Source organism: Coregonus lavaretus, assembly GCF_964263955.1.
Source record: "Coregonus lavaretus genome assembly, chromosome: 4".
NCBI classification, from domain to species: Eukaryota; Metazoa; Chordata; class Actinopteri; order Salmoniformes; family Salmonidae; genus Coregonus; species Coregonus lavaretus.
Window position 1 is genome coordinate 67,944,097 of NC_139991.1, and position 24,953 is coordinate 67,969,049.

At 44.3% G+C, this 24,953-nt stretch overlaps 1 protein-coding gene across 1 annotated transcript in view; it reads left to right on the plus strand.

Annotated features, from left to right (window-relative positions):
- Positions 1-10,977: 10,977 nt before the first annotated feature.
- The window catches only part of mmp11b (matrix metallopeptidase 11b), a gene marked incomplete at both ends in the record, with an annotated part of 41,210 nt that continues 27,234 nt past the window's right edge, over positions 10,978-24,953 (plus strand). Inside the window, one exon of the mRNA XM_084160065.1 lies at positions 10,978-11,091. Coding sequence (XP_084016191.1) covers positions 10,978-11,091 — 114 coding nt within the window. The remainder of the gene's footprint in view (positions 11,092-24,953) is intronic.

The following is a 24,953-nucleotide window of genomic DNA, read 5'->3' on the forward strand; positions in this document are numbered from 1 at the left end:
CAATCCTGGTTATATATAACTGAGGGACTTTTGATGTGCTGACTCTCCATATGAGTGAACCTCAAAGACTCCCCCATGGAGGGCAAATGGGGAAATACCAAAACATCGAGGGATGGAGACAACAGTTAGCCTACTGCAGCACTTGATTGATGAGCTTCAGTGGACCATAAAATATTTCACTAAGCATATTGTATTCCTCACTCCCTCCTTGGTGGATAGGAACTGCATTGGATTCACTGAAGCACTAAAAAACAGAGGGTGCTTAAGGCTATACTGTGACATCCCTCCTGGAAAAGGATGTGTACTGTACTGTATGTGGCAGTGGGGCTGCATGCCTGGGCAACATCTTTTCATGATCACAGTGCAATCAAATAATCATGCCAAATTCACAATCCTATTTTTTTGCCATGGGCCGCTACCTCTCCAGCTGAGCAAGCCAGCTGCTCCCCCAATCTGTACCCCGGCCCCACATCCCCTCCCCTTCCCTCAGGCCCCCCCCCCCCTCCCCCCTAGGTCCTTTCTTGTGGTCAGCAGCACACAGGCTGACTGGGGAAGGGGAGGGGGGCCAGGGGGGTGATTAGATCCTCGGGGGCAAGCTTTCATGTTGGAGCCCATTCCCTGTTTTACTGACCCTCTGGGGGCTAGTTGGATCGGCGTCTGTGGCGGGACCACTCTCTTATGGTCTGGCTTGAATTTGAGAGAGCATGCAGACCCCATGTCATTAAAAAGGGCTGACATTGGCATAAATAAATAAAAACACTGGCTCTGTGCAGGGCAGCGAGAACCGACTCGCTCTCAAAGCAACACCTCAATGAAAGGTGTCCTGATTTGGCTTAATGGTAGTGGAAAACCTCTCCCTACTCGTCTCAAAGCACCAGTGGAGGCTGCTGAGGGGAGGACGGCTCATAAGAATGACTGGAACAGAGTGAATGGAATGGCATCAAACACATGGAAACCATGGAAACCATGTGTTTTTAATGTATTTTATACCATTCCACTGATTCCGCTCCAGCCATTACCACAAGCAAGTCCTCCCCAATTAAGGTGCCACCAACCTCCTGTGCAAAGGACAACACTGATGGGTGGATACCTGGTGGACACACACACACACACACACACACACACACACACACATACTTACTGCAAAACAGAAACACCAACAAAATAATGGGAAGAATGCCTGGGTCCTTTGTTGACGTTTTATAAGCAGCATCACATGAACACAATAACCTAGAGGTTCCTGCTCCCGGTTGGATGTTGAAGTTACAGCGTTGTTATTTCTTCACAGGCTCCCAACAGATTAAAAAGCTTTATGTGAAATGATGGCTTCATGTAGCTGTTTTGGTAGCACTTTGCCCAATGTCCTCCAGCACAGTTTCCATTGTAAACCTCCACCCTTTCTCTTGACCTGTTTACCCCCATTTATAATGACTTCAGAACAGGAACAATTTATAGGTCTGAAGTTTTTCTTTGCAAAGTCTTATGTTTGTGTTTTCTGCTCATTTCTTTGGCAGACAGTTACAGGCTCAATTTTCGTATATAATCATTGAATTCCACCAACCTAGGCTAATCCCCATGTCAAGCGAGGCCCATATGACCCACCGAACCCATTCAGATAAACAGTGTCTTCTGTAACTGAATCCCCTATTGTTGCACCAAAGTTGAGATGACACATAGGCTTCCCTTGGATAAAGGTTGAATAAAGGGTGAGAAATGGTTTAAAGGTGCTACGCTGAATTAAGACAGTATAAGGGAAAAGGACCAGAGGGGGTTGAATAAGGGCAATTCATGTCTTTGAAGACTGTCTGAAACATAATTATTTTATCATACCCTTGCCTTCACTATCTCAGCTTTTTATGACTTCATTTGAGATTAATGACCACATTGGAATACATAAACTGTCAAATGAATCAAATACAGATGGCAAGCTGTGGCATTAGACCAGAGTTTCTATCACAAACAGAGATTTGCAGCTTAGTTGTAAAGTGTCTGCAATAACATATTTGACTCATATCCACTAAAGTCAGTTCATGAAAGGTCTCATTTGATGACAGTAAACACCGAATAGATAAACATTTGCCTACAAGGCTACCTGAGGGTAATGTCTAAGATCACAGGTGCAATTTACGAGAGTACCACAGGAATCCATAGTAATCCATAGGTCTCTTGAAAAATAGATTTTATTCCAGAGACTAATAAAGGTTAAATAAATAGTGCAACATAATGACAAATATATGACACAGTTGTTTCTGAGACAGGTTATGGGAATTATACCACACTTGTTATACTTCAACTGTGTAAAACAAAATGGATTCCACAGCGCCATGGGACCGATTTATAAACTTGGATGTCTCTGTAGGATATGCCATTTGTGAATCGCTTGAATTGCTATTATATGCTTTGGCACTTTTTCTGAACATTCCCTCTGGGGTACCCCAGTAGAAATATGTCCAAAAAGAGACCAGATGGAAAAGACCCTCAAATCCTCAGCTTTGGGTATCAGATCAATCATTTTAAAAGCAACGGCCTCAATCGGACCCGCTATTGTTCTAACAGTTGTTTCCCCTCCTCTCTCCCTCTCTCTCTCTGTCGCTCTGTAATTCTGTAGGTAGAATTACAACAATGTTTACCTACACGTGTGTGTCTGCATAAAGGGAATTACTTGCTTAATCTGAATGAAAATAACTCTCAGATATCTGAAAATTGAAAAGTCTGTTGGTTTGCATTTCAGAGAACCACCCATCAAGTATACTCTCATCCAAAGGATTATTACTGTAATAATAACCACATATTTAAATGATAACAATATGTGCTCTGTTTGAAACAATGTTTCAACCAACACCATCACCCTTATTCATGAAACTGGGTTAAAGAAACCCTTTCATGACCTTGTAACTTAACCCAGGCATTAGGAAACTTGAGCCACAGCCCGGTCTGTGGAGGACCATTATCTCAGTAAATTGTGCCATTAGAACTGGGTGGCAGCTATTAATAGATTTTCACTGTTTGCCACTATTGAGTCATTCAGGGGAAACCCATCCCTACAGGCTCTTTACCTACCTATCTGATCTGGTGTGTGTGTGTGTGTGTGCCGGGGCGGCCCCAGGCATAAGCGACATAAGTGTCCGCTTAGGGCCTCCGGCCGCTAGGGAATTGCATGAAAGTTATAAAATTGCAAAGTCTTCTCTCCGCCCCTTGGCAAGTGTGTAGAGTTGCAGGAAATTAACTCTAAAGCTTCATTTGTTTTATCGGCGCCATCAAGAGGGGGGCCACTAAAATGTTTTGCCTGCGAGACCCATGTAGCTCAGTTGGTAGAGCATGGCGCTTGCAACGCCAGGGTTGTGGGTTCGATTCCCACGGGGGGCCAGTATGAAAAATGTATGCACTCACTAACTGTAAACATCCACACAGCATGATGCTGCCAACACCATGCTTCACTGTGGGGATGGTGTTCTCGGGATGACGAGAGGTGTTGGGGTTTGTGCCAGACATTTTCCTTGATGGCCAAAAAGCTCAATTTTAGTCTCATCTGACCAGAGTACCTTCTTCCATATGTTTGGGGAGTCTCCCACATGGCTTTTGGCGAACACCAAACGTGTTTGCTTATTTTTTTCTTTAAGCAATGGCTTTTTTCTGGCCACTCTTCCATAAAGCCCAGCTCTGTGGAGTGTACGGCTTAAAGTGGTCCTATGGACAGATACTCCAATTTCCGCTGTGGAGCTTTGTAGCTCCTTCAGGGTTATCTTTGGTCTCTTTGTTGCCTCTATGATTAATGCCCTCCTTGCCTGGTCTGTGAGTTTTGGTGGGCGGCCCTCTCTTGGCAGGTTTGTTGTGGTGCCATATTCTTTCAATTCTTTTAATAATGGATTTAATGGTGCTCCGTGGGATGTTCAAAGTTTCAGATATTTTTTTATAACCCAACCCTGATCGGTACTTCTCCACAACTTTGTCCCTGACCTGTTTGGAGAGCTCCTTGGTCTTCATGGTGGTGTTGCAGACTCTGGGGCCTTTCAGAACAGGTGTATATATACTGAGATCATGTGACACTTAGATTGCACACAGGTGGACTTTATTTAACTAATTATCTGACTTCTGAAGGTAATTGGTTGCACCAGATCTTATTTAGGGGCTTCATAGCAAACGGGGTGAATATATATGCACGCACCACTTTTCCGTTATTTATTTTGCAAGGCACTGTGTGTGTGTGTGTGTGTGTGTGTGTGTGTGTGTGTGTGTGTGTGCGTGTGTGTGTGTATTTATGTGTGTGTGTATGTGTGTGAGGTGCAACAGGAGAGCTACAGCAGGAGGAAGACAATGGGACTGTATCAGCGATAATACAGGTCTATTTTGCAATTTCACGCCAAATGAGTGGCAATAAATTCAACGATATAACATGACATGAATATGAAACCTGTACAGCTTTTGGCAACCTTTTTGTGCTGCCTTGGTTTTGCCAATCCTCTTTGGGAAACACAAACACAGTTAAAATGACATCCAGGTGTGAAGGAAAGCAAGCAGAGGGTTGTCCAATCCACTGTTGAGGATCAATGAGCACTGAAGTGGACACAGGTCTTGCTTGGAGAGGTGTGATTGACATGTGGTCGGCTTTAAGATCCTCTGATGAACAACACCGAGCCCGCTGGAGGAAGTTTATGGATGTCTGACGACTATAGAAAGGCCATTGAGGTCTGTCCACTAGCCACCTGGCCCTGGTTGCCCCCCCCATTCTAACTTGTTAGCCTGTTCTTCACTGTTGAACTATCTCTGGATGAGGCATTGCTTTGTGAGGTCTTGATTGGGCTTAATCGGTGCTTGAACATTGCTCTAATGACCGGCTAGCTATTAATCGAGTCAAGTGCAGCCAAAGCCAGGTGCGGGTGAATCACACAATTGATAAACAAATAAGTAGTTGGCAGTTGAGCAGCATGGTGGTGCACGGAATCTAACGTATAGAACAATATGATTGTGTATCGTGGTGATTTTTGATGGAACTACAATGACCTCAGTCTTTATCTATGGCTCTGCTTGAACTTTGAACCCTTTTCTGCGACTGCATCAGTCAAAAGAGGATGGCTTTCCTCCTCCGCTCTTTTTAAGGCTTCTTCCAAAGGTTTGAACTGAGCCTTTTCGTAGTTAAAGGTTCTATGGGACAAAACAAAACAAACTCCCAACTAAAGGTTTTATGGTGGATTGATGGATTTGACACAGTTCTGACAGAGGAAGAGGAACCTTGAACCAAACTTACCACAATCTACTGTGAGGTGACCTGTCCAAACATCCAAAGAGTTTGGGGGTCCTGTATTTACAACCCCCCCCCCCCGCGCACCTGGTCCCCCAAAAAAATCTAAAACACTTTTGTTTTTTCTGTTTTTAAGCTGGTTATCGAGTCAACCGGTAATTTGAGATGACTCAACTTTAGTGTTGTTCTCTGAAAAAAAAGGGAAGGGGGGATTTTATGGCTTTTTAGGAAAATCTGCCAGCGATTAAGCAGGACAGCATACCTCTTTGCTCTACCGTCCATTTGGGCCCATAATTGACCATAAGTGGGTCCTTATGGGTGAGGGGTGTTGCGGGGCAGCTTGCCTGTCCGTCTGGCTTTGTTGTGGCTAGCAGCACCAATACATTCCCAGGTCCAGCAGCCTGGTCCAGGGGATTGGGGTCAGGGGAGAGAGTTGTGTGTGTGTGTAGGGGGTGGGGTGGGGTGGGTTAAGACTGACAAACTGGCTTGGCTGATCAACCTAAATCTGCACCTGACTATAAAGGGCAGGAAAACCATGAATTAACCACAGGCTTGGGTGACTCAGGGTTTCAACTGGGTCTCAGTTACCTGGGCATCCATCTCTAGAGGGGTGAGGGGGGATTTTGAGAGGACAGAGTAGTCTGAGTTGGCACTGGACGATCAGTTGCATTTACTCTGCAGCCAAGAGGTGATGCTGGCTTGCAATGATAACATATCAGTAGTGAGGTGATGGTGGGAGGAAAAGGCTTCTGGGGAGACACAGACAAGGAGGAGCACAGTGACCTATTCTTCTGAACAAGGTTCACTATACCACCCTTCTAACCTTTAGCCCCCTTGCTGCCACACCACTCTAAAGTGTGGATCCACTTCAAGGTTTTAACAAATCAAATCAAAGTTTATTGGTCGAGTACATTGATTTGCAGATGTTATGGCAGGTGCAGCGAAATGCTTTTGCTTCTAGCTCCAACAGTGCAGTAATTAATACCTAGCAATAAAAAATAAATACAAATAAAAACACAATGCACACATAATCCAGAAAAATCGAAATTAAGAAATATCAGAATGAGCAATGTCAGAGACCAGAATATAAATATATTTACATAATGGTGTGTAAAGATGGTATGGACAGTAAATGAATTGAAAAGTTGTGTACGGCAGTAGTTATATGGGACTAGAATACAGTATATACATATCAAGTGGATAAAACAGTATGTAAACATGGTTAAAGTGACCAGTGTTCAATGACTCTGTACATAGGGCAGCAGTCTTTAAAGTGCAGGGTAGAGTCCCGGGTGGTAGCCGGCTAGACCAGTGACTAAGGTTCAGGGCAGGGTACTGGGCGGAGGCCGAATAGTGGTGACTGTTTAAAAAAAAAAATTGAGTCGATGGACTGGTGGGTCAATCTAGGTATCATAATAAAATAAATCCCCATAAAAATCCAGCAGTTTAAGCTAGAGATGTTTTCTTTTGCATTGGATGCGTCTCAATCCACCGCATCCGCTTATGTCGCACTTTCGCATCTGTGGTGAAAGGTGGCAGAGCTAGAGCGGTGTTTGTCAGACCATGAGACATCCCGAAAATCGGTCTTCTCACGAAAACGAACCAATTAATATGACCCCACTGTGGAAAGGGGAGATTCTCACGAACACGATGGTGTCCTCTGTTTTGCTCTACGACCGCCACAAGTGTCCTCCCCCCCAGCTTTGATGCACCTGTACTGTCTCCGCCTTCTAGATGGTTGCGGGGTAAACAGGCCATGGCTCGGGTGGCTGAGGTCCTTGATGATCTTCTTGTCCTTCCTGTGACACCGGGTGCTGTAGATGTCCTGGAGGGCAGGAAGTGTGCCGCTGGTGATGCGTTGGGCTAACCGTGCCACCCTCTGGAGAGCTCTGCGGACGGTGCAATTGTAGTACCAGCCGATAATACAGCCCGACAGGATGTTCTCAATGGTGCATCTGAAGACGTTTGTGAGGGCCTTAGAGGCCAAGCTGAATTTCTTCAGCCTCCTTAGGGACATGACGGAATGCAGCTAATAACAGAACCGGCCTCCACCATAAAGAGCAGGTAATAAACTCTAAACCCAGTGCCCTGTTTGTTAGAGAAGAAAATAGATGTCTTCTCCATTAGCGGCCATCTCAAGTTCATACAATCACAGTGGGAGATTGATTGATGAGCTCGACGGGGATGCCCATGTCTGGTTTGTGGCCTGACTGGTCTGTGGTCAGGGTTCACCAGCCAGACAGAGAGAGAGGTGGGGGGGTTAGGGTTAATCACTAAAGACCCTTGGCGAGCCGGAGTCCATTAAGACCAAGAGGAGAAGAGGACACAGCCAACCTAGTCTTGACATGAGCAGAAGAACATTGTAAACAATGTGTGGTCTTTTTGTAGTCTTATTGTTCCCCAGTGGTTTTGCTTGCTAGCTCACTTCCATTGGACAGGGCTTGGGCCTCTTTCTTACAGCACGGAGGGAATGTGGCAGTTACAATACAGTTCAGTTTCAATTAGCCTTTGTTTACTGGAAAGATATCTTCTCAGCACAAGGCTGAGCATTGGTTGCTGAACATCGTCTTGAACCGTTTAGTGATACCCACTGCCAAGAGCAATATGAGATCAATTAGAAGTGTGTGTATCTTGGCTTGCCACGAGCTGTAAATCCGGTTCCCCTCACCACCTCCACTTTTGGTCTGCATCGACGCATGCTGCATAATTACACAAGATCCTTTGTTAAAACGATACACACTACCGGTCAAAAGTTTTAGAACACCTACTCATTCAAGGGTTTTTCTTTATCAGGGTCAGGCAGCCAGGGAACTACATTGTAGAATAATAGTGAAGACATCAAAACTATGAAATACCACATATGGAATCATGTAGTAACCAAAAATGTGTTAAACAAATCAAAATATATTTTATATTTGAGATTCTTCAAATAGCCACCCTTTGCCTTGATGACAGATTTGCACACTCTTGGCATTCTCTCAACCAGCTTCACCTGGAATGCTTTTCCAACAGTCTTGAAGGAGTTCCCACATATGCTGAGCACTTGTTGGATGCTTTTCCTTCACTCTGTGGTCCGACTCATCCCAAACCATCTCAATTTGGTTGAGGTCAGGGGATTGTGGAGGCCAGGTCATCTGATGCAGCACTCCATCACTCTCCTTCTTGGTCAAATAGCCCTTACACAGCCTGGAGGTGTGTTGGGTCATTGTCCTGTTGAAAAACAAATGATAGTCCCACTAAGCCCAAACCAGATGGGATGGCGTATCGCTGCAGAATGATGTGGTAGCCATGCTGGTTAAGTGTGCCTTGAATTCTAAATAAATCACAGACAGTGTCACCAGCAAAGCACCCCCACACCATAACACCTCCTCCTCCATGCTTTACGGTGGGAAATACACATGCAGAGATCATCCGCTCACTCACACCGCGTCTCACAAAGACACAGCGGTTGGAACCAAAAATCTCAAATTTGGACTCCAGACCAAAGGACAAATTTCCTCGGGTCTAATGTCCATTGCTTGTGTTTCTTGGCCCAAGCAAGTCTCTTCTTATTATTGGTGTCCTTTAGTAGTGGTTTCTTTGCAGCAATTCGACCATGAAGTCCCGTGTAGCTCAGTTGGTAGAGCATGGCGCTTGCAACGCCAGGGTTGTGGGTTTGTATAAAAAATTAAAATAAATGTATGCACTCACTAACTGTAAGTCGCTCTGGATAAGAGCGTCTGCTAAATGACTTAAATGTAAATGAAGGCCTGATTCACACAGTCTCCTCTGAACAGTTGATGTTGAGATGGGTATGTTACTTGAACTCTGTGAAGCATTTATTTGGGCTGCAATTTCTGAGGCTGGTAACTCTAATGAACTTATCCTCTGCAGCAGAGGTAACTCTGGGTCTTCCATTCCTGTGGCGGTCCTCATGAGAGCCAGTTTCATCATTGCGCTTGAAGAAACTTTCAAAGTTCTTGAAATGTTCTGTATTGACTGACCTTCATGTCTTAAAGTAATGATGGACTGTCATTTCTCTTTGCTTATTTGAGCTGATCTTGCCATAATATGGACTTGGTATTTTACCAAATAGGGCTATCTTCTGTAATACCTTGTCACAACACAACTGATTGGCTCAAACGCATTAAGAAGGAAAGAAATTCCACAAATTAACTTTTAAGAAGGCACTCCTGTTAATTGAAATGCATTCCAGGTGACTACCTAATGAAGCTGGTTGAGAGAATGCCAAGAGTGTGCAAAGCTGTCATCAAGGCAAAGGGTTGGCTATTTGAAGAATCTCAAATATAAAATATATTTGGATTTTTTAACACTTTTTTGGTTACTACATGATTCCATATGTGTTATTTCATAGTTTTGATGTCTTCACTATTATTCTACAATGTAGAAAATAGTAAAAATTAAGAAAAACCCTTGAATGAGTAGGTGTTCTAAAACTTTTGACCGGTATGGTACAAAGAAACAGAGTCTGATTAGTGATTTGGCTGGGGTTCTGAAGAGGGACATTTATATAATTTGATTTATAGGGGGTTAATACCAAATTCTCGATTGTAATGCTAAACCTCATAGTATAATGGCGCAGATTGGAATGACATAAGTCTGACTGTCACTGGAAGTCTTGATGCTGGTACCTTTAAAAATGTTATAGATGCTTTTCATGATACTGTAGTGACCCTCAGCGGGTAGGGTAGGCAGGCTGGCAGCACCAGTCATGTTAATTGTTTATGGGGTTGTCATGGTAATAGAAGAGTGAGTGGGGGAGGTTCGAAATAGGTTTGTGTGGATATAGCTATCTCTCGCTCTCTCTCTTGTGATTATCTCTCTGGGGAGATACCTCCCGCTGTACTGTGATTTATGTTTTGTGCACCTCCCCTTTACCCCGTGTAGTGTAACATTAAAACGCCTCTTAGCATTAACTGTATTTCCCTCTCTGTCCATTTGTTATTTAAGCTAGTAAAGTTATAGCTAAGATCGGGAAACCCATAAACACCAAAATACCTTGGTGGAAGTCTTGGTGGATGGTTCAGTGGAATGCTATTTGGTGTTTTTTGGGGTAAATTTTGTTCAAGGGCAGATTTGTCCTCTGGGCAGATTTGTGGATAACCCTGATTGAACCCTTCACTAATGTTTCCAGTTCCACTAAAGTTTCCTGAAAAGTGTAAATACCTGCACCCATGGTTGGGCAAAGATAGGCTGCATCAACATTGATCTTGTTACAAAATACTTAATAGGCTACCACAAAAACAGAAAAAGTAACTTTGCAAGTAAACATCTTGAGTTATAAAAACAAATCTCCATCAAAGTAGCCTATAAATAAAGAGTAATAAACATGTTATGAATTACATATGTGACCAACCAATCAAACCCTAGTGGTTTACTCTGCGCCTAAAGACCACATTAGCCCACTGAGCTTATGCCTATACCCCTAACCCTAGAGGATCTTTCAGGTCAGAGTTCTGAAAAGGTTTACAAGGCAAGGCTTCTTGCACATGGGCATTGATGCAGCGGGAAACGGGTTAAATCACGTGAGCGCATGTGTACTTGACTTGCCACCGAGGCCCATAAAAAAGTGTAATTTGAAGAAAGAGAACAAAGAAATAAGGGAGTATAAAATCCCCCTGCGAGACACCTCTCCGTCATTCACTGACTCCACTTCATCCCGCTCACATCCTCCGCCTTCTCTATCGCCAAGGTGTGCTCAAGCGCGGTCAAACTGCGAGTCCGCTCCGAATCAAAAGATGATGCCGTCTCTTTGGGTTTTCTGTAGCGTCTTTGCGTTGCACCTCTTGCTCTGCATTCATTCTCTGCCAGTACCGGAGGGGAGAGCCAGCAACAGGTACAAAGCGGCGGCGGTGAGTGACGATATAAATGCAGATGATGTGGAATTATTTTACATTTTGCAGAGCAAGGGCGTTTTATGAATCTAAATTATGGAGAATGTGGGTCCAGACTAACTGTTTGTGTGTTATTCCTTTGAGAGAGAGAGAGAGGGAGACACAGAGAGAGAGAGAGAGAGAGATCAGAAGAAAGAGAGAGAGTAGCCTACCTACTGGGCAAAAACGGGTTGAATCAACGTTGTTTCCATGTCATTTCAACAATAAAATGCAATGTGATGACGTTGATGTGGAAAACTGATTGGATTTGCAAAGGTCATTTTTTGACCAAACGTTTAACCTAAATTCAATGAATTTTTTTGTTGATTTCACATTTAATTCATGATAGTTGACAACTAAACCAAATGTAAATCAAAACTAGATGTTGAAATGATATCTGTGCACACAGGGAGCACCGTTTACTTGTGGAAGAGTGTCTGTCCTAAATCAGTAAAGTTGTTGCACAATTTACAGGTAGCATGCCTGCAGAAAGTATTCATACCCCTAGACTTATTCCACATTTTGTTGTGTTAGCCTGAATTCGAAATGAAAAAGTGAAAACATGTTTTAGAAATGTTTGCACATTTATTGAAAATGAAATACAGAAATATCTCATTGATATAAGTATTAACACCCCTGAGTCAATACTTTGTAGAAGCACCTTTGGCAGTGATTACAGCTGTGAGTTTTTAAGTTTCTAAGAGCTTTCCACACCTGGATTGTGCAACATTTGCCCATTATTCTTTTCAAAATTCTTCAAGCTCTGTCAAATTGGTTATTGATCATTGTAGGCAACCATTTTCAGGTCTTGCCATATGTTTTGAAGTAGATTTAAGTCAAAACTGTAACTTGGCCACTCATGAACATTCACTGTCTTTTTCCAGTGTAGATTTGGCCTTGTGCTTTAGGTTATTGTCCTGCTGAAAGGTGAATTCCTCTCCCAGTGTCTGGTGGAAAGCAGACTGAACCAGGTTTTCCTCTAGGATTTTGCCTGTGCTTAGCTCCATTCTGTTAATTTTTTATCCTGAAAAACTCCCAGTCCTTAACGATTACAAGCATACCCATAACATGATGCAGCCACTACTATGCTTGAAAATAATTAAATAAAAAATTGCTTTGCCACTTTTTTGCAGTATTACTTTAGTGCTTTGTTGTAAACAGGATGCATGTTTTGGAATATTTGTTATTCTGTTCAGGCTTCCTTCTTTTCACTTTATCAATTAGGTTAGTATTGTTGAGTAACTACAATGTTCTTGATCCATCCTCAGTTTTCTCCTATCACAGCCATTAAACTCTGTAACTGTTTTAAAGTCACAATTGGCCTCATGGTGAAATCCCTGAACGGTTCCCTTCCTCTCCAGCAACTGAGTTAGGAAGGACACCTTTATACACCATCCAGAGTGTAATCAATGACTGCTTTTTTCATTTTTACCCATCTATCAATACGTGTCCTTCTTTGCGAGGCATTGGATCTTTGTTGGAAATTCACTGCTCAACTGAGGGGCCTTACAGATAATTGTATGTGTGGGGTACAAAGATGAGGTAGTCATTCAAAAATCATGTTAAACACTATTATTGCACACAGAGTCCATGCAACTTATTATGTGACTTGTTAAGCAAATTATCCAGAGCAACTTACAGGAGCAAATAGGATTAAGTGCCTTGCTCACGGGCACATAGACAGATTTTTCACCTAGTCGGTTCAGGGATTCAAACCAGTGAATTTTCAGTTACTGGCCAATGCGCTTAACCATTAGCCTAACTGCCGCCCCATTAATGCTTGATTTAGATATTTAGGAGAACATGTGTAATTTTCTCTAAAAGGTGTGTGTGTGTGTGGAAGAGAGAGAGTGTGTGTCTATGTGTGTGTGTGGGAGGCTGAGGGTGACAAGAGTGGAATATTGACAGATTGTATGCCATTGTATGAATACTTTAGGATGCAACCTATTTTCCCTATGATTTGTAAGACCTTGACAGCCCTCAATCTTTCCAGTGGGTGGACAGACATGACAAAGGAGAAGCCCTACACATAACACTTGCCTCTTGGATACACATTTCAGATTGGCGCTGGGCTTTGTGCACAGTTGACGACAGCATCAAGTGGCTCTTTGCTGAGAGAGAGCTAACATAAGGACTCTGAGTTGTTTATATAGAAAGGGTGTGGGAGGGGTTTGGAATGCTTCAGACCATTAAGGTGAAAAATACTTATGTACTAGGGTCCGAACTCAAGTAAAAGTATCCATACACCGGATAGGTGCTGTGAAAGTGTTGTTTTACAGGGTCAGCCATAGGACACATCAACACATTTTTCACATTGACAGCTCGGGTATTCGAACCAGTAACCTTTTGGTTACTTGCCTAATGCTCCAACCACTAGGCAACCTGCCACCCTAGCTAGTGTGTGTCAGTGGTGCATGCAGTCAATTTGTTCCCTGCTGTTGACAAAGCGCGAGAGAGGGAGATTATGCAGGCTGAGGCAAGTAATCTGGCATCTGGTGCAGGATAACAAACCCCTCTTTCTGCTGACACAGGGAAAAGGGAAAGAACAAGATAGCTGCTGCGCTGAGAGAGCCGGCTCACCTCCGTCGGGTCTTCCTTTGTGCGTTCTTCTCTATCACAACTTCCCTTTGTGCTGTCAAAAAAGGCACCCCCAAAAGCATAATGCTGAGAGTGCAGTTGGTTGGAATCAAAGTGTCTGTCAATAGTATAGTCAGTAGGGATACAGTTAAGTTGTTTTCATGCAAATATGACCACCAAATATGAAGCGAGATTTGTGTTCAAGTTTTCCTTGCATACCATGCACGTACACTATATATACAAAAGTATGTGGAGACCCCTAGTGGATTCGGCTATTTAAGCCATACCCGTTGCTGACAGGTGTATAAAATCGAGCACACAGCCATGCAATCTCCATAGACAAACATTGGCAATAGAATGGCCTTACTGAAGAGCTCAGTGACTTTCAACATGGCACCGTCATAGGATGCCACCTTTCGAACAAGTCAGTTCGTAACATTTCTGCGCTTCTAGAGCTGCCCCGGTCAACTGTAAGTGCTGTTATTGTGAAGCGGAAACGTCTAGGAGCAACAATGGCTCAGCCGCGAAGTGGTAGGCCACACAAGCTCACAGAACGGGACCACCGAGTGCTGAAATACGAAAAATCGTCTGTCCTCTCCCCAATTTTGTGATATCCAATTGTGATCCGATTACGATCTTGTCTCGTTGCTGCAACTCCCCAACGGCCTCGGGAGAGGCGAAGGTCGAGTCATGCGTCCTCCGAAACATGACCTGCCAAACCACGCTTCTTTACACCCGCCCGCTTAACCAGCCGCACCTATGTGTCGGAGGAAACACCATTCAACTGACGACCGAAGTCAGCCTGCAGGCGCCCGGCCCGCCACAAGGAGTCGCTAGAGTGCGATGAACCAAGTAAATCCCCCCCGGCCAAACCCTCCCCTAACCTAGACGACGCTGGGCCGACTCTATTCTCTGTGTATATCAATGATGTTGCTCTTGCTGCTGGTGACGCTCGGATCCACCGCTTTCCGGACGACACCATTTTGTATACATCTGGCCCTTCATTGGACACTGTGTTAACAAACCTCCAAACGAGCTTCAACGCCATACAACACTCCTTCCGTAGCCTCCAACTGCTCTTAAACACTAGTAAAACTAAATGCATGCTCTTCAACCGAACGCTGCTGGCACCCGCCCACCCGACTAGAATCACTACTCTCGGCGGGTCTGACCTAGAGTATGTGGACAACTACAAATACCTAGGTGTCTGGTTAGACTGTTAACTCTCCTTCCAGACTCACATTAAGCATCTCCAATCAAAAGTTAGATCTAGAATCGGGTTCCTATTTCGCAACAAAGCCAGCCTCCTTCACTCATGCTGCCAAACATGCCCTCGTAAAACTGACTATCCTACTGATCCTTGACTTCGGCGATGTCATTTACAAAATAGCCTCCAACACTCTACTCAGCAAATTGGATGTAGTCTATCACAGTGCCATCCGTTTTGTCACCAAAGTCCCATATACTACCCACCATTGTGACCTGTACGCTCTTGTTGGCTGGCCCTCACTACATATTCGTCGCCAAACCCACTGGCTCCAGGTCATCTATAAATCACAGCTAGGCAAATCCCTGTCTTATCTTAGCTCACTCATCACCATAGCAACACCCACCCGTAGTCTGCGCTCCAGAAGGTATATCTCACTGGTCATCCCCAAAGCCAACACCTTCTTTGGCCGCCATTCCTTCCAGTTCTCTGCTGCCAATGACTGGAACGAACTGCAAAAATCTCTGAAGCTGGAGACTCTTATCTCCCTCACTAACTTTAAGCATCAGTTGTCAGAGCATCTTACCGATCACTGCACCTGTACACAGCCCATCTGTAATTAGCACATCCAACTACCTCATCCCCATATTGTTCTTTATTTTGCTAATTTGCACCCCAGTATCTCTATTTGCACATCATCTTTTGCACATCTATCATTCCAGTGTTAATGCGAAATTGTAACTATTTTGCACTATGGCCTATTTATTGCCTTACCTCCATAATTTACTACATTCGCACACACTGTATATATATTTTCTGTTGTATTTTTGACTTTATGTTTTGTTTACCCCATATGTAACTCTGTGTTGATGTTTTTATCGCACTGCTTTGCTTTATCTTGGCCAGGTCGCAGTTGTAAATGAGAACTTGTTCTCAACTGGCTTACCTGGTTAAATAAAGGTGAAAAAGATATATAAAACAAATTGTGCGCCACCCTATGTGACTCCCGGTCACAGCCAGTTGTGACACAGCCTGGGATCAAACCTGGGTCTGTAGTGACGCGTCAAGCACTGCGATGCAGTGGCTTAGACCGCCGCGCCACTTGGGAGGCCCTAGCACAATAATTGTTAGTCGGGAGCTTCATGAAATGGGTTTCCATGGCCGAGCAGCTGCACACAAGCCTAAGATCACAATGCGCATTGCCAAGCGTCGGCTGGAGTGGTGTAAAGCTCGCCGCCATTGGACTCTGGAGCAGTGGAAATGGGTTCTCTTAAGTGATGAATCATGCTTCACCATCTGGCAGTCCGACAGACGAATCTGGGTTTGGCGGATGCCAGGAGAACGCTACCTGCCCGAATGCATAGTGTCAACTGTAAAGTTTGGTGGAGGAGGAATAATGGTCTGGGGCTGTTTTTCATGGTTCGGGCTAGGACCCTTAGTTCCAGTGAAGGGAAATCTTAACGCTACAGCATACAATGACATTCTAGACGATTCTGTGCTTCCAACTTTGTGGCAACAGTTTGGGGAAGGCCCTTTCCTGTTTCAGCATGACAATGCCCCCGTGCACAAAGCGAGGTCCATAAAGAAATGGTTTGTCGAGATCAGTGTGGAAGAACCTGACTGGCCTGCACAGAGCCCTGACCTCAACCCCATCGAACACCTTTGGGATGAATTGGAACGCCGACTGTGAGCCAGGCCTAATCGCCCAACATCAGGGACTGACCTCACTAATGCTCTTGTGGCTGAATGGAAGCTAGTCCCCGCAGCAATGTTCCAACATCTAGTGGAAAGCCTTCCCAGAAGAGTGGAGGCTGTTATAGCAGCAAAGGGAGACCAACTCAATATTAATGCCCATGGTTTTGGAATGATATGTTCGACGAGCAGGTGTCCACATACTTTTGGTATGATTTTGACTGAATGATAAACAGACAAAGGTTACCATGGCAAAGCATAGATTAACATTCAGAGGGCAGTCACAGACATATGTCTAAAGGGGAGCAGGCCGATGCTCCTTAAAAACCTGTCAATTGAGAAAGAACTATGGTTGAAAGCAATGCTGGCAGCTCCGCTTTGAGAGACGCTACTGAGCATTATCTAGTGATATCTGAACATGTAGATGTTTGTGTAGATACTGTAATTTAAGCTCAAGAGGTGCTGTACTGGAGCTTGGCAAGTCTACATTCTTATCCCATCATTTTTCAGAGATAAGAGATCTCCATATTTCAATAGACTTAGAGAGATTCTGAACCGTAAAGATTGAGACACTTCATGATATACTTACACGTAGTTTACAATTCAAGCCATTGGAAGTACTTAAGTCAAGGTTCCAAAATGGGTCTGTTGGAGTTGTCTGACGTAGTGTGGCAACATAAACAGAACTGTGAGTTTACCAGAGAGCTCTTAAAATATTCCCTAAAGTTGTTAGAACGTTCACTCATGAGATGAATCTACACTACAGAATTTGTTTCGAAACCTTTTTGTCTTTAATTCTTTCATTGTTTCCTTTGAGACACACAGACTCTAGTGAGCCAGAACCCAATGTCTAACTGGGAAACATTGATTTGACAATTTGAGGAATCTCTTCACCCCAAGTGAAAACTGCCATCTAAATACTTTTCCTTAGCAGCGATCTTTGGAGTGGCAACCAATTCATTCTTCGCTAACAAAGCAACTTAGATACACCACTGTCAATGCCTCATTATATCTCTCATCTCCCATCATCTTAATCCTCATCCTTTTCCTGCCAAACCATTTCTCCACTCAGTATAATCACTTTGTTTGTGTGTACAACCTCTCAAGGCATGCAGAATGCAGATCTCTGGGGCTCGTTGTGTATAAATATTTATCCTAGATGGATTTCTTCCAGCATACACATTCTTTATCTTTATGTCCTACTTGTTATCTGCCAAAGGATGTCTGAGTTAGTGGGGATAGCGCTTATCAAATATAGACTTTTTCCACATTTTGTTATGTTACAGCCTTATTCTAAAATTGATTAAATTGTTTTTTTCCCTCATCAATCTACACACAATACCCCATAATGACAAAGCAAAAACAGGTTTTTAGAAATGCTTGCAAATAAAACGGAAATATTACATTTACATAAGTATTCAGACCCTTTACTCAGTACTTTGTTGAAGCACCTTTGGCAGCGATTACAGCCTTGAGTCTTCTTGGGTATGACGCTACAAGCTTGTCACACCGGTATTTGGGGAGTTTCTCCCATTCTTCTCTGCAGATCCTCTCAAGCTCTGTCAGGTTGGATGGGGAGCATTGCTGCACAGCTATTTTCATGTCTCTCAAGAGATGTTCGATCGGGTTCAAGTCTGGGCTCTGGCTGGGCCACTCAAGGACATTCAGAGACTTGCCCCGAAGCCACTCCTGTGTTGACTTGGCTGTGTGCTTAGGGTCGTTGTCCTGTTGGAAGGTGAACCTTCGCCCCAGTCTGAGGTCCTGAGCTCTCTGGAGCAGGTTTTCATCAAGGGTCTCTCTGTACTTTGCTCCGTTCATCTTTCCCTCGATCCTGACTAGTCTCCCAGTCCCTGCCGTTGAAAAACATCCCCACAGCATAATGCCGCCTCCACCATGCTTCACCGTAGGGATGGTGGCAGGTTTCCTCCAGACGTGACGCTTGGCATTCAGGACAAAGAGTTCAATCTTGGTTTCATCAGACCAGAGGATCTTGTTTATCATGGTCTGAGAGTCTTTAGGTGCCTTTTGACAAACTCCAAGCGGGCTGTCATGTGCCTTTTATTGAGGAGTGGCTTCCGTCTGGCCACTCTACCATAAAGGCCTGACTGGTGGAGTGCTGTAGAGATGGTTGTCCTTCTGGAAGGTTCTCCCATCTCCACAGAGGAACTTTAGAGCTCTTTCAGAGTGACTATCGGGTTCTTGATCACATCCCAGACTAAGGCCCTTCTCCCCTGATTGCTCAGTTTGGCCGGGCGGCAGGCTCTAGGAAGAGTCTTGGTGGTTCCAAACTTATTCCATTTAAGAATGATGGAGGCCACTGTGTTCTTGGGGACCTTCAATGCTGCAGACATTTTTTGGTACCCTTCCCCAGATCTGTGCCTCACCACAATCCTGTCCTCGGAGCTCTACGGACAATTCCTTTCGACCTCATGGCTTGGTTTTAGCTCTGACATGCACTGTCAACTATGGGACCTTATATAGACAGGTGTGTGCCTTTCCAAATCATGTCCAATCAATCTAACTTACCACAGGTGGACTCCAATCAAGTTGTAGCAACATCTCAAGGATGATCAATGGAAACAGGATGCACCTGAGCTCAATTTCGAGTCTCATAGCAAAGGGTCTGAATACTTATGTAAATAAGGTATTTCCGGTTTTTATTTTTAATAAATTAGCAAACATTTCTAAAAACCTGTTTTCGCTTTGACGTTATGGGGTATTGTGTGTAGATTGCTGAGGATTATATAAAAAAAAATCCATTTTAGAATAAGGCTGTAACGTAACAAAATGTGGAAAAAGTCAAGGGATCTGAATACTTTCTGAAGGCACTGTACATATACTGTGTGCAGTATGTGCTCAGTATGTGGGAGGAAAGTAAATGTTGCGCCTTCTTCCTGTTTCATGCGTGGATTTGGATGGAAGCCACAAAGGGTGCATTGAAAAGTCTGAGGACCTCAGCGGTAGCCTTTCTTCTTCTAAGGAAGAAAGGCTACCTTCTAATCAGGGGTGAAAGTATAATTAAAATGTGCACACGCTTGCACCCAAAATAATAATGGGCCTAATCATAGAATTACATATAGAATCCCTATTAATTCAATAGCATCTCTGTGGGCCAAGTGGTAAAGATTAGTCATTTAACTTTTAAAATGTATTGTGGCATAACACAGGCTGTCACTTCAAAGGGCTCCTTTACTAGGCAACCTGCAGATGTTCATCCACTCGCAACATATTTCCAGCCTCCAAACAGTGGTGAATGGAAAGAGGCATCTGTTACACAAAACAGCCAAAAGTGTAATGACATTTGCCGATTGTCATTAGGCCAGAATTTATGCGTCCACTGCTATCCGCGCGCGTCTCAGTGTCGGCCACATTTTTCATGTCACTGACCGGTACAGCGTACCCCCATGATATATTTTGCCGGGATGCCGGGATGCCGTACCAGACCGTACCGCCTTACTTTCACCCCCTGGTTCTAATCTACAGTAAAACAATCTCCAGCGGTTAAAGTAATAGCAATCCTTAAATTTCAATTAGAGCCCGACCGATATATCGTTAGATAATTCCAGCGAAAGCCGATATTCAATAAATGGGATGAAAAAAGGGAATCTCTTATCTGAACACTTGCGACCATTCTCATGATATGTCATTATTGTCACAATTTAAGAAATCAACAATTGAAGCATATTTCTTGGAAAATTGCTCTTTTGGATGGCAAATTATGAGAACTCAGTGTGGAAAAATAACACTTTTCCTTCACTCATCCCAAACCTTCTGAATTGGGTTGAGGTCGGATGATTGTGGAGGCCAGGTCATCTGATGCAGCACTCCTTCACTCTCCTTGGTCAAATAGCCCTTACACAGCCTGGAGGTGTGTTGGGTCATTGTCCTGTTGAAAAACAAATGATAGTCCCACTAAGCCCAAACCAGATGGGATGGGGTATCGCTGCAGAATGCTGTGGTAGCCATGCTGGTTAAGTGTGCCTTGAATTCTAAATAAATCACAGACAGTGTCACCAGCAAAGCACCCCCACAGCATCACACCTCCTCCTCCATGCTTCACGGTGGGAACCACACATGCAGAGATCATCCGTTCACCTACTCTGCGTCTCACAAAGACACGGCGGTTGGAACCAAAAAATCTTACATTTGGACTCATCAAACCAAAGGACAGATTTCCACCGGTCTAATGTCCATTGCTCGTGTTTCTCGGACCAAGCAAGTCTCTTATTGGTGTCCTTTAGTAGTGGTTTCTTTGCAGCAATTCGACCATGAAGGCCTGATTCACGCAGACTCCTCTGAACAGTTGATGTTGAGATGTGTCTGTTACTTGAACTCTGTGAAGCATTTATTTGGGCTGCAATCTGAGGTGCAGTTAACTCTAATGAACTTATCCTCTGCAGCAGAGGTAACTCTGGGTATTCCTTTCCTGTGGCGGTCCTTTCAAAGTTCTTGAATTTTTCCGGATTGACTGACCTTCATGTCTTAAAGTAATGATGGACTGTCATTTCTCTTTGCTTATTTGAGCTGTTCTTGCCATAATATGGACTTGGTCTTTTACCAAATAGGGCTATCTTCTGTATACCTCCCTACATTGTCACATCACAACTGATTGGCTCAAAAGCATTAAGAAAGAAAGAAATTCCACAAATTAACTTTTAACAAGGCACACCTGTTAATTGAAATGCATTCCAGGTGACTACCTCATGAAGCTGGTTGAGAGAATGCCAAGAGTGTGCAAAGCTGTCATCAAGGCAAAGGGTGGCTACTTTGTTTAACACTTTTTTGGTTACTACATGATTCCATATGTGCTATTTCATAGGTTTGATATCTTTACTATAATTCTACAATGTAGAAAATAGTAAAAAATAAATAAAAACCCTTGAATGAGTAGGTGTGTCCAAACTTTTGACTGGTACTTTATATCGGCAGAGATATCATTCACTACAGCTGTGTGTTTGGGGTATGAGGGAGGGATTGGGGGTGGGTAAGGTGGCGGTTTTAAGTGAATGAATGACATAGACAAAAGCCCCTTTATAGCAACAGACGCCACCGGGGAGATTACCCCCCAGAGCCATGGTTTATAGCAACAGACGCCACCGGGGAGATTACCCCCCAGAGCCATGGTTTATAGCAACAGATGCCACCGGGGAGATTACCCCCCAGAGCCATGGTTTATAGCAACAGACGCCACCGGGGAGATTACCCCCCAGAGCCATGGTTTATAGCAACAGACGCCACCGGGGAGATTACCCCCCAGAGCCATGGTTTATAGCAACAGACGCCACCGGGGAGATTACCCCCCAGAGCCATGGTCTGTAGCAACAGACGCCACCGGGGAGATTACCCCCCAGAGCCATGGTTTATAGCAACAGACGCCACCGGGGAGATTACCCCCCAGAGCCATGGTTTATAGCAACAGACGCCACCGGGGAGATTACCCCCCAGAGCCATGGTTTATAGCAACAGACGCCACCGGGGAGATTACCCCCCAGAGCCATGGTTTATAGCAACAGACGCCACCGGGGAGATTACCCCCCAGAGCCATGGTTTATAGCAACAGACGCCACCGGGGAGATTACCCCCCAGAGCCATGGTTTATAGCAACAGACGCCACCGGGGAGATTACCCCCCAGAGCCATGGTCTGTAGGTGGGCACATTTTGTTGTCATGTTTCACAGTAAGCTGGGGTTTGCCAAGGTGAGCAAGACACAGCTATCCAGAATTGTCCTGTAGGGACATGTCTGCTCTCTTTTCCTGGGTTTTCCCCAGTTTCCATCTGACAGACTGCAGTTCTGTGTTTTTCAACCTCATTGGCTCTTTAAGCCTGTTGTTGAAATGCAACCCAACATCCACCACCACATGCTTGACTAAAACCAGTCACTTATTCAGTTATATTGGACTACTGTTGATGCCAATGTGTTCAGCTGAGCTCATCAACTAATCTGTGTGCAGTATGATGTGGTGTTGCCCAGGGTTGGGCTTTATTCCATCTCAACTCAATTCATGTAAGAAATACATGTGCATACAAATCATGAATGGGGAAAAACGTGGAGCCATCTAGGGTTATGTCAAGTGTTGAGTCTAGACATGATGATGCAAGAACAGATCACTGACCAGTGACCACCATCCTACTACAACAAAAAGTTACCACAGGCTACAAATCTGAGTTGAGTATAAAATCACAAAAATACCTTCATTCAAATCTAAAATGTTTGTGTAAAAGTATAGCTCCCTGAATATGTGAAATATTTACCTTTAGAGGTTCAGAGTAAACTAAGTTTTCCAAATGGAGGGTTGGGACCTATTGGTTGGTCGCAGCAAAAGCCTTCTTGGCTGCGGCACAAAGTTGGGATCCTGGCTAGAAATTTGTATTTTATTTTATTTTATTTCACCTTTATTTAACCAGGTAAGCCAGTTGAGAACAAGTTCTCATTTACAACTGTGACCTGGCCAAGATAAAGCAAAGCAGTGCGATAAAAACAACAACACAGAGTTACATATGGGGTAAAACAAAACATAAAGTCAAAAATACAACAGAAAATATATATACAGTGTGTGCAAATGTAGCAAGTTATGGAGGTAAGGCAATACATAGGCTATAGTGCAACATAATTACAATTAGTATTAACACTGGAATGATAGATGTGCAAGAGATGATGTGCAAATAGAGATACTGGGGTGCAAATGAGCAAAATAAATAACAATATGGGGATGAGGTAATCAAATCAAATCAAAATCAAATCAAATTTTATTGGTCACATGCGCCGAATACAACAGGTGCAGACATTACAGTGAAATGCTTACTTACAGCCCTTAACCAACAGTGCATTTATTTTAAACAAAAAAGTAAGAATAAAACAACAACAAAAAAGTGTTGAGAAAAAAAGAGCAGAAGTAAAATAAAGTGACAGTAGGGAGGCTATATATACAATAAAATAAAGTGACAGTAGGGAGGCTATATATACAGGGGGGTACCGTTGCATAGTCAATGTGCGGGGGCACCGGCTAGTTGAGGTAGTTGAGGTAATATGTACATGTGGGTAGAGTTAAAGTGACTATGCATAAATACTTAACAGAGTAGCAGCAGCGTAAAAAGGATGGGGTGGGGGGGCAGTGCAAATAGTCCGGGTAGCCATGATTAGCTGTTCAGGAGTCTTATGGCTTGGGGGTAGAAGCTGTTGAGAAGTCTTTTGGACCTAGACTTGGCACTCCGGTACCGCTTGCCGTGCGGTAGCAGAGAGAACAGTCTATGACTAGGGTGACTGGAGTCTTTGACAATTTTGAGGGCCTTCCTCTGACACCGCCTGGTATAGAGGTCCTGGATGGCAGGGAGCTTTGCCCCAGTGATGTACTGGGCCGTACGCACTACCCTCTGTAGTGCCTTGCGGTCAGAGGCCAAGCAGTTGCCATACCAGGCGGTGATGCAACCAGTCAGGATGCTCTCGATGGTGCAGCTGTAGAATTTTTTGAGGATCTGAGGACCCATGCCAAATCTTTTTAGTCTCCTGAGGGGGAATAGGCTTTGTCGTGCCCTCTTCACGACTGTCTTGGTGTGTTTGGACCATGATAGTTCGTTGGTGATGTGGACACCAAGGAACTTGAAGCTCTCAACCTGTTCCACTACAGCCCCGTCGATGAGAATGGGGGCGTGCTCAGTCCTCTTTTTTTTCCTGTAGTCCACAATCATCTCCTTTGTCTTGGTCACGTTGAGGGAGAGGTTGTTGTCCTGGCACCACACGGCCAGATCTCTGACCTCCTCCCTATAGGCTGTCTCATCGTTGTCGGTGATCAGGCCTACCACTGTTGTGTCGTCGGCAAACTTAATGATGGTGTTGGAGTCGTGCCTGGCCATGCAGTCATGGGTGAACAGAGAGTACAGGAGGGGACTGAGCACGCACCCCTGAGGGGCCCCCGTGTTGAGGATCAGTGTGGCAGATGTGTTGTTACCTACCCTTACCACCTGGGGGCGGCCCGTCAGGAAGTCCAGGATCCAGTTGCAGAGGGAGGTGTTTAGTCCCAGGATCCTTAGCTTAGTGATGAGCTTAGAGGGCACTATGGTGTTGAATACTGAGCTGTAGTCAATGAATAGCATTCTCACGTAGGTGTTCCTCTTGTCCAGGTGGGAAAGGGCAGTGTGGAGTGCGATAGAGATTGCATCATCTGTGGATCTGTTGGGGCGGTATGCAAATTGGAGTGGGTCTAGGGTTTCTGGGATTATGCTGTTGATGTGAGCCATGACCAGTCTTTCAAAGCACTTCATGGCTACAGACGTCAGTGCTACGGGTCGGTAGTCATTTAGGCAGGTTATCTTAGAGTTCTTGGGCACGGGGACTATGGTGGTCTGCTTGAAACATGTTGGTATTAC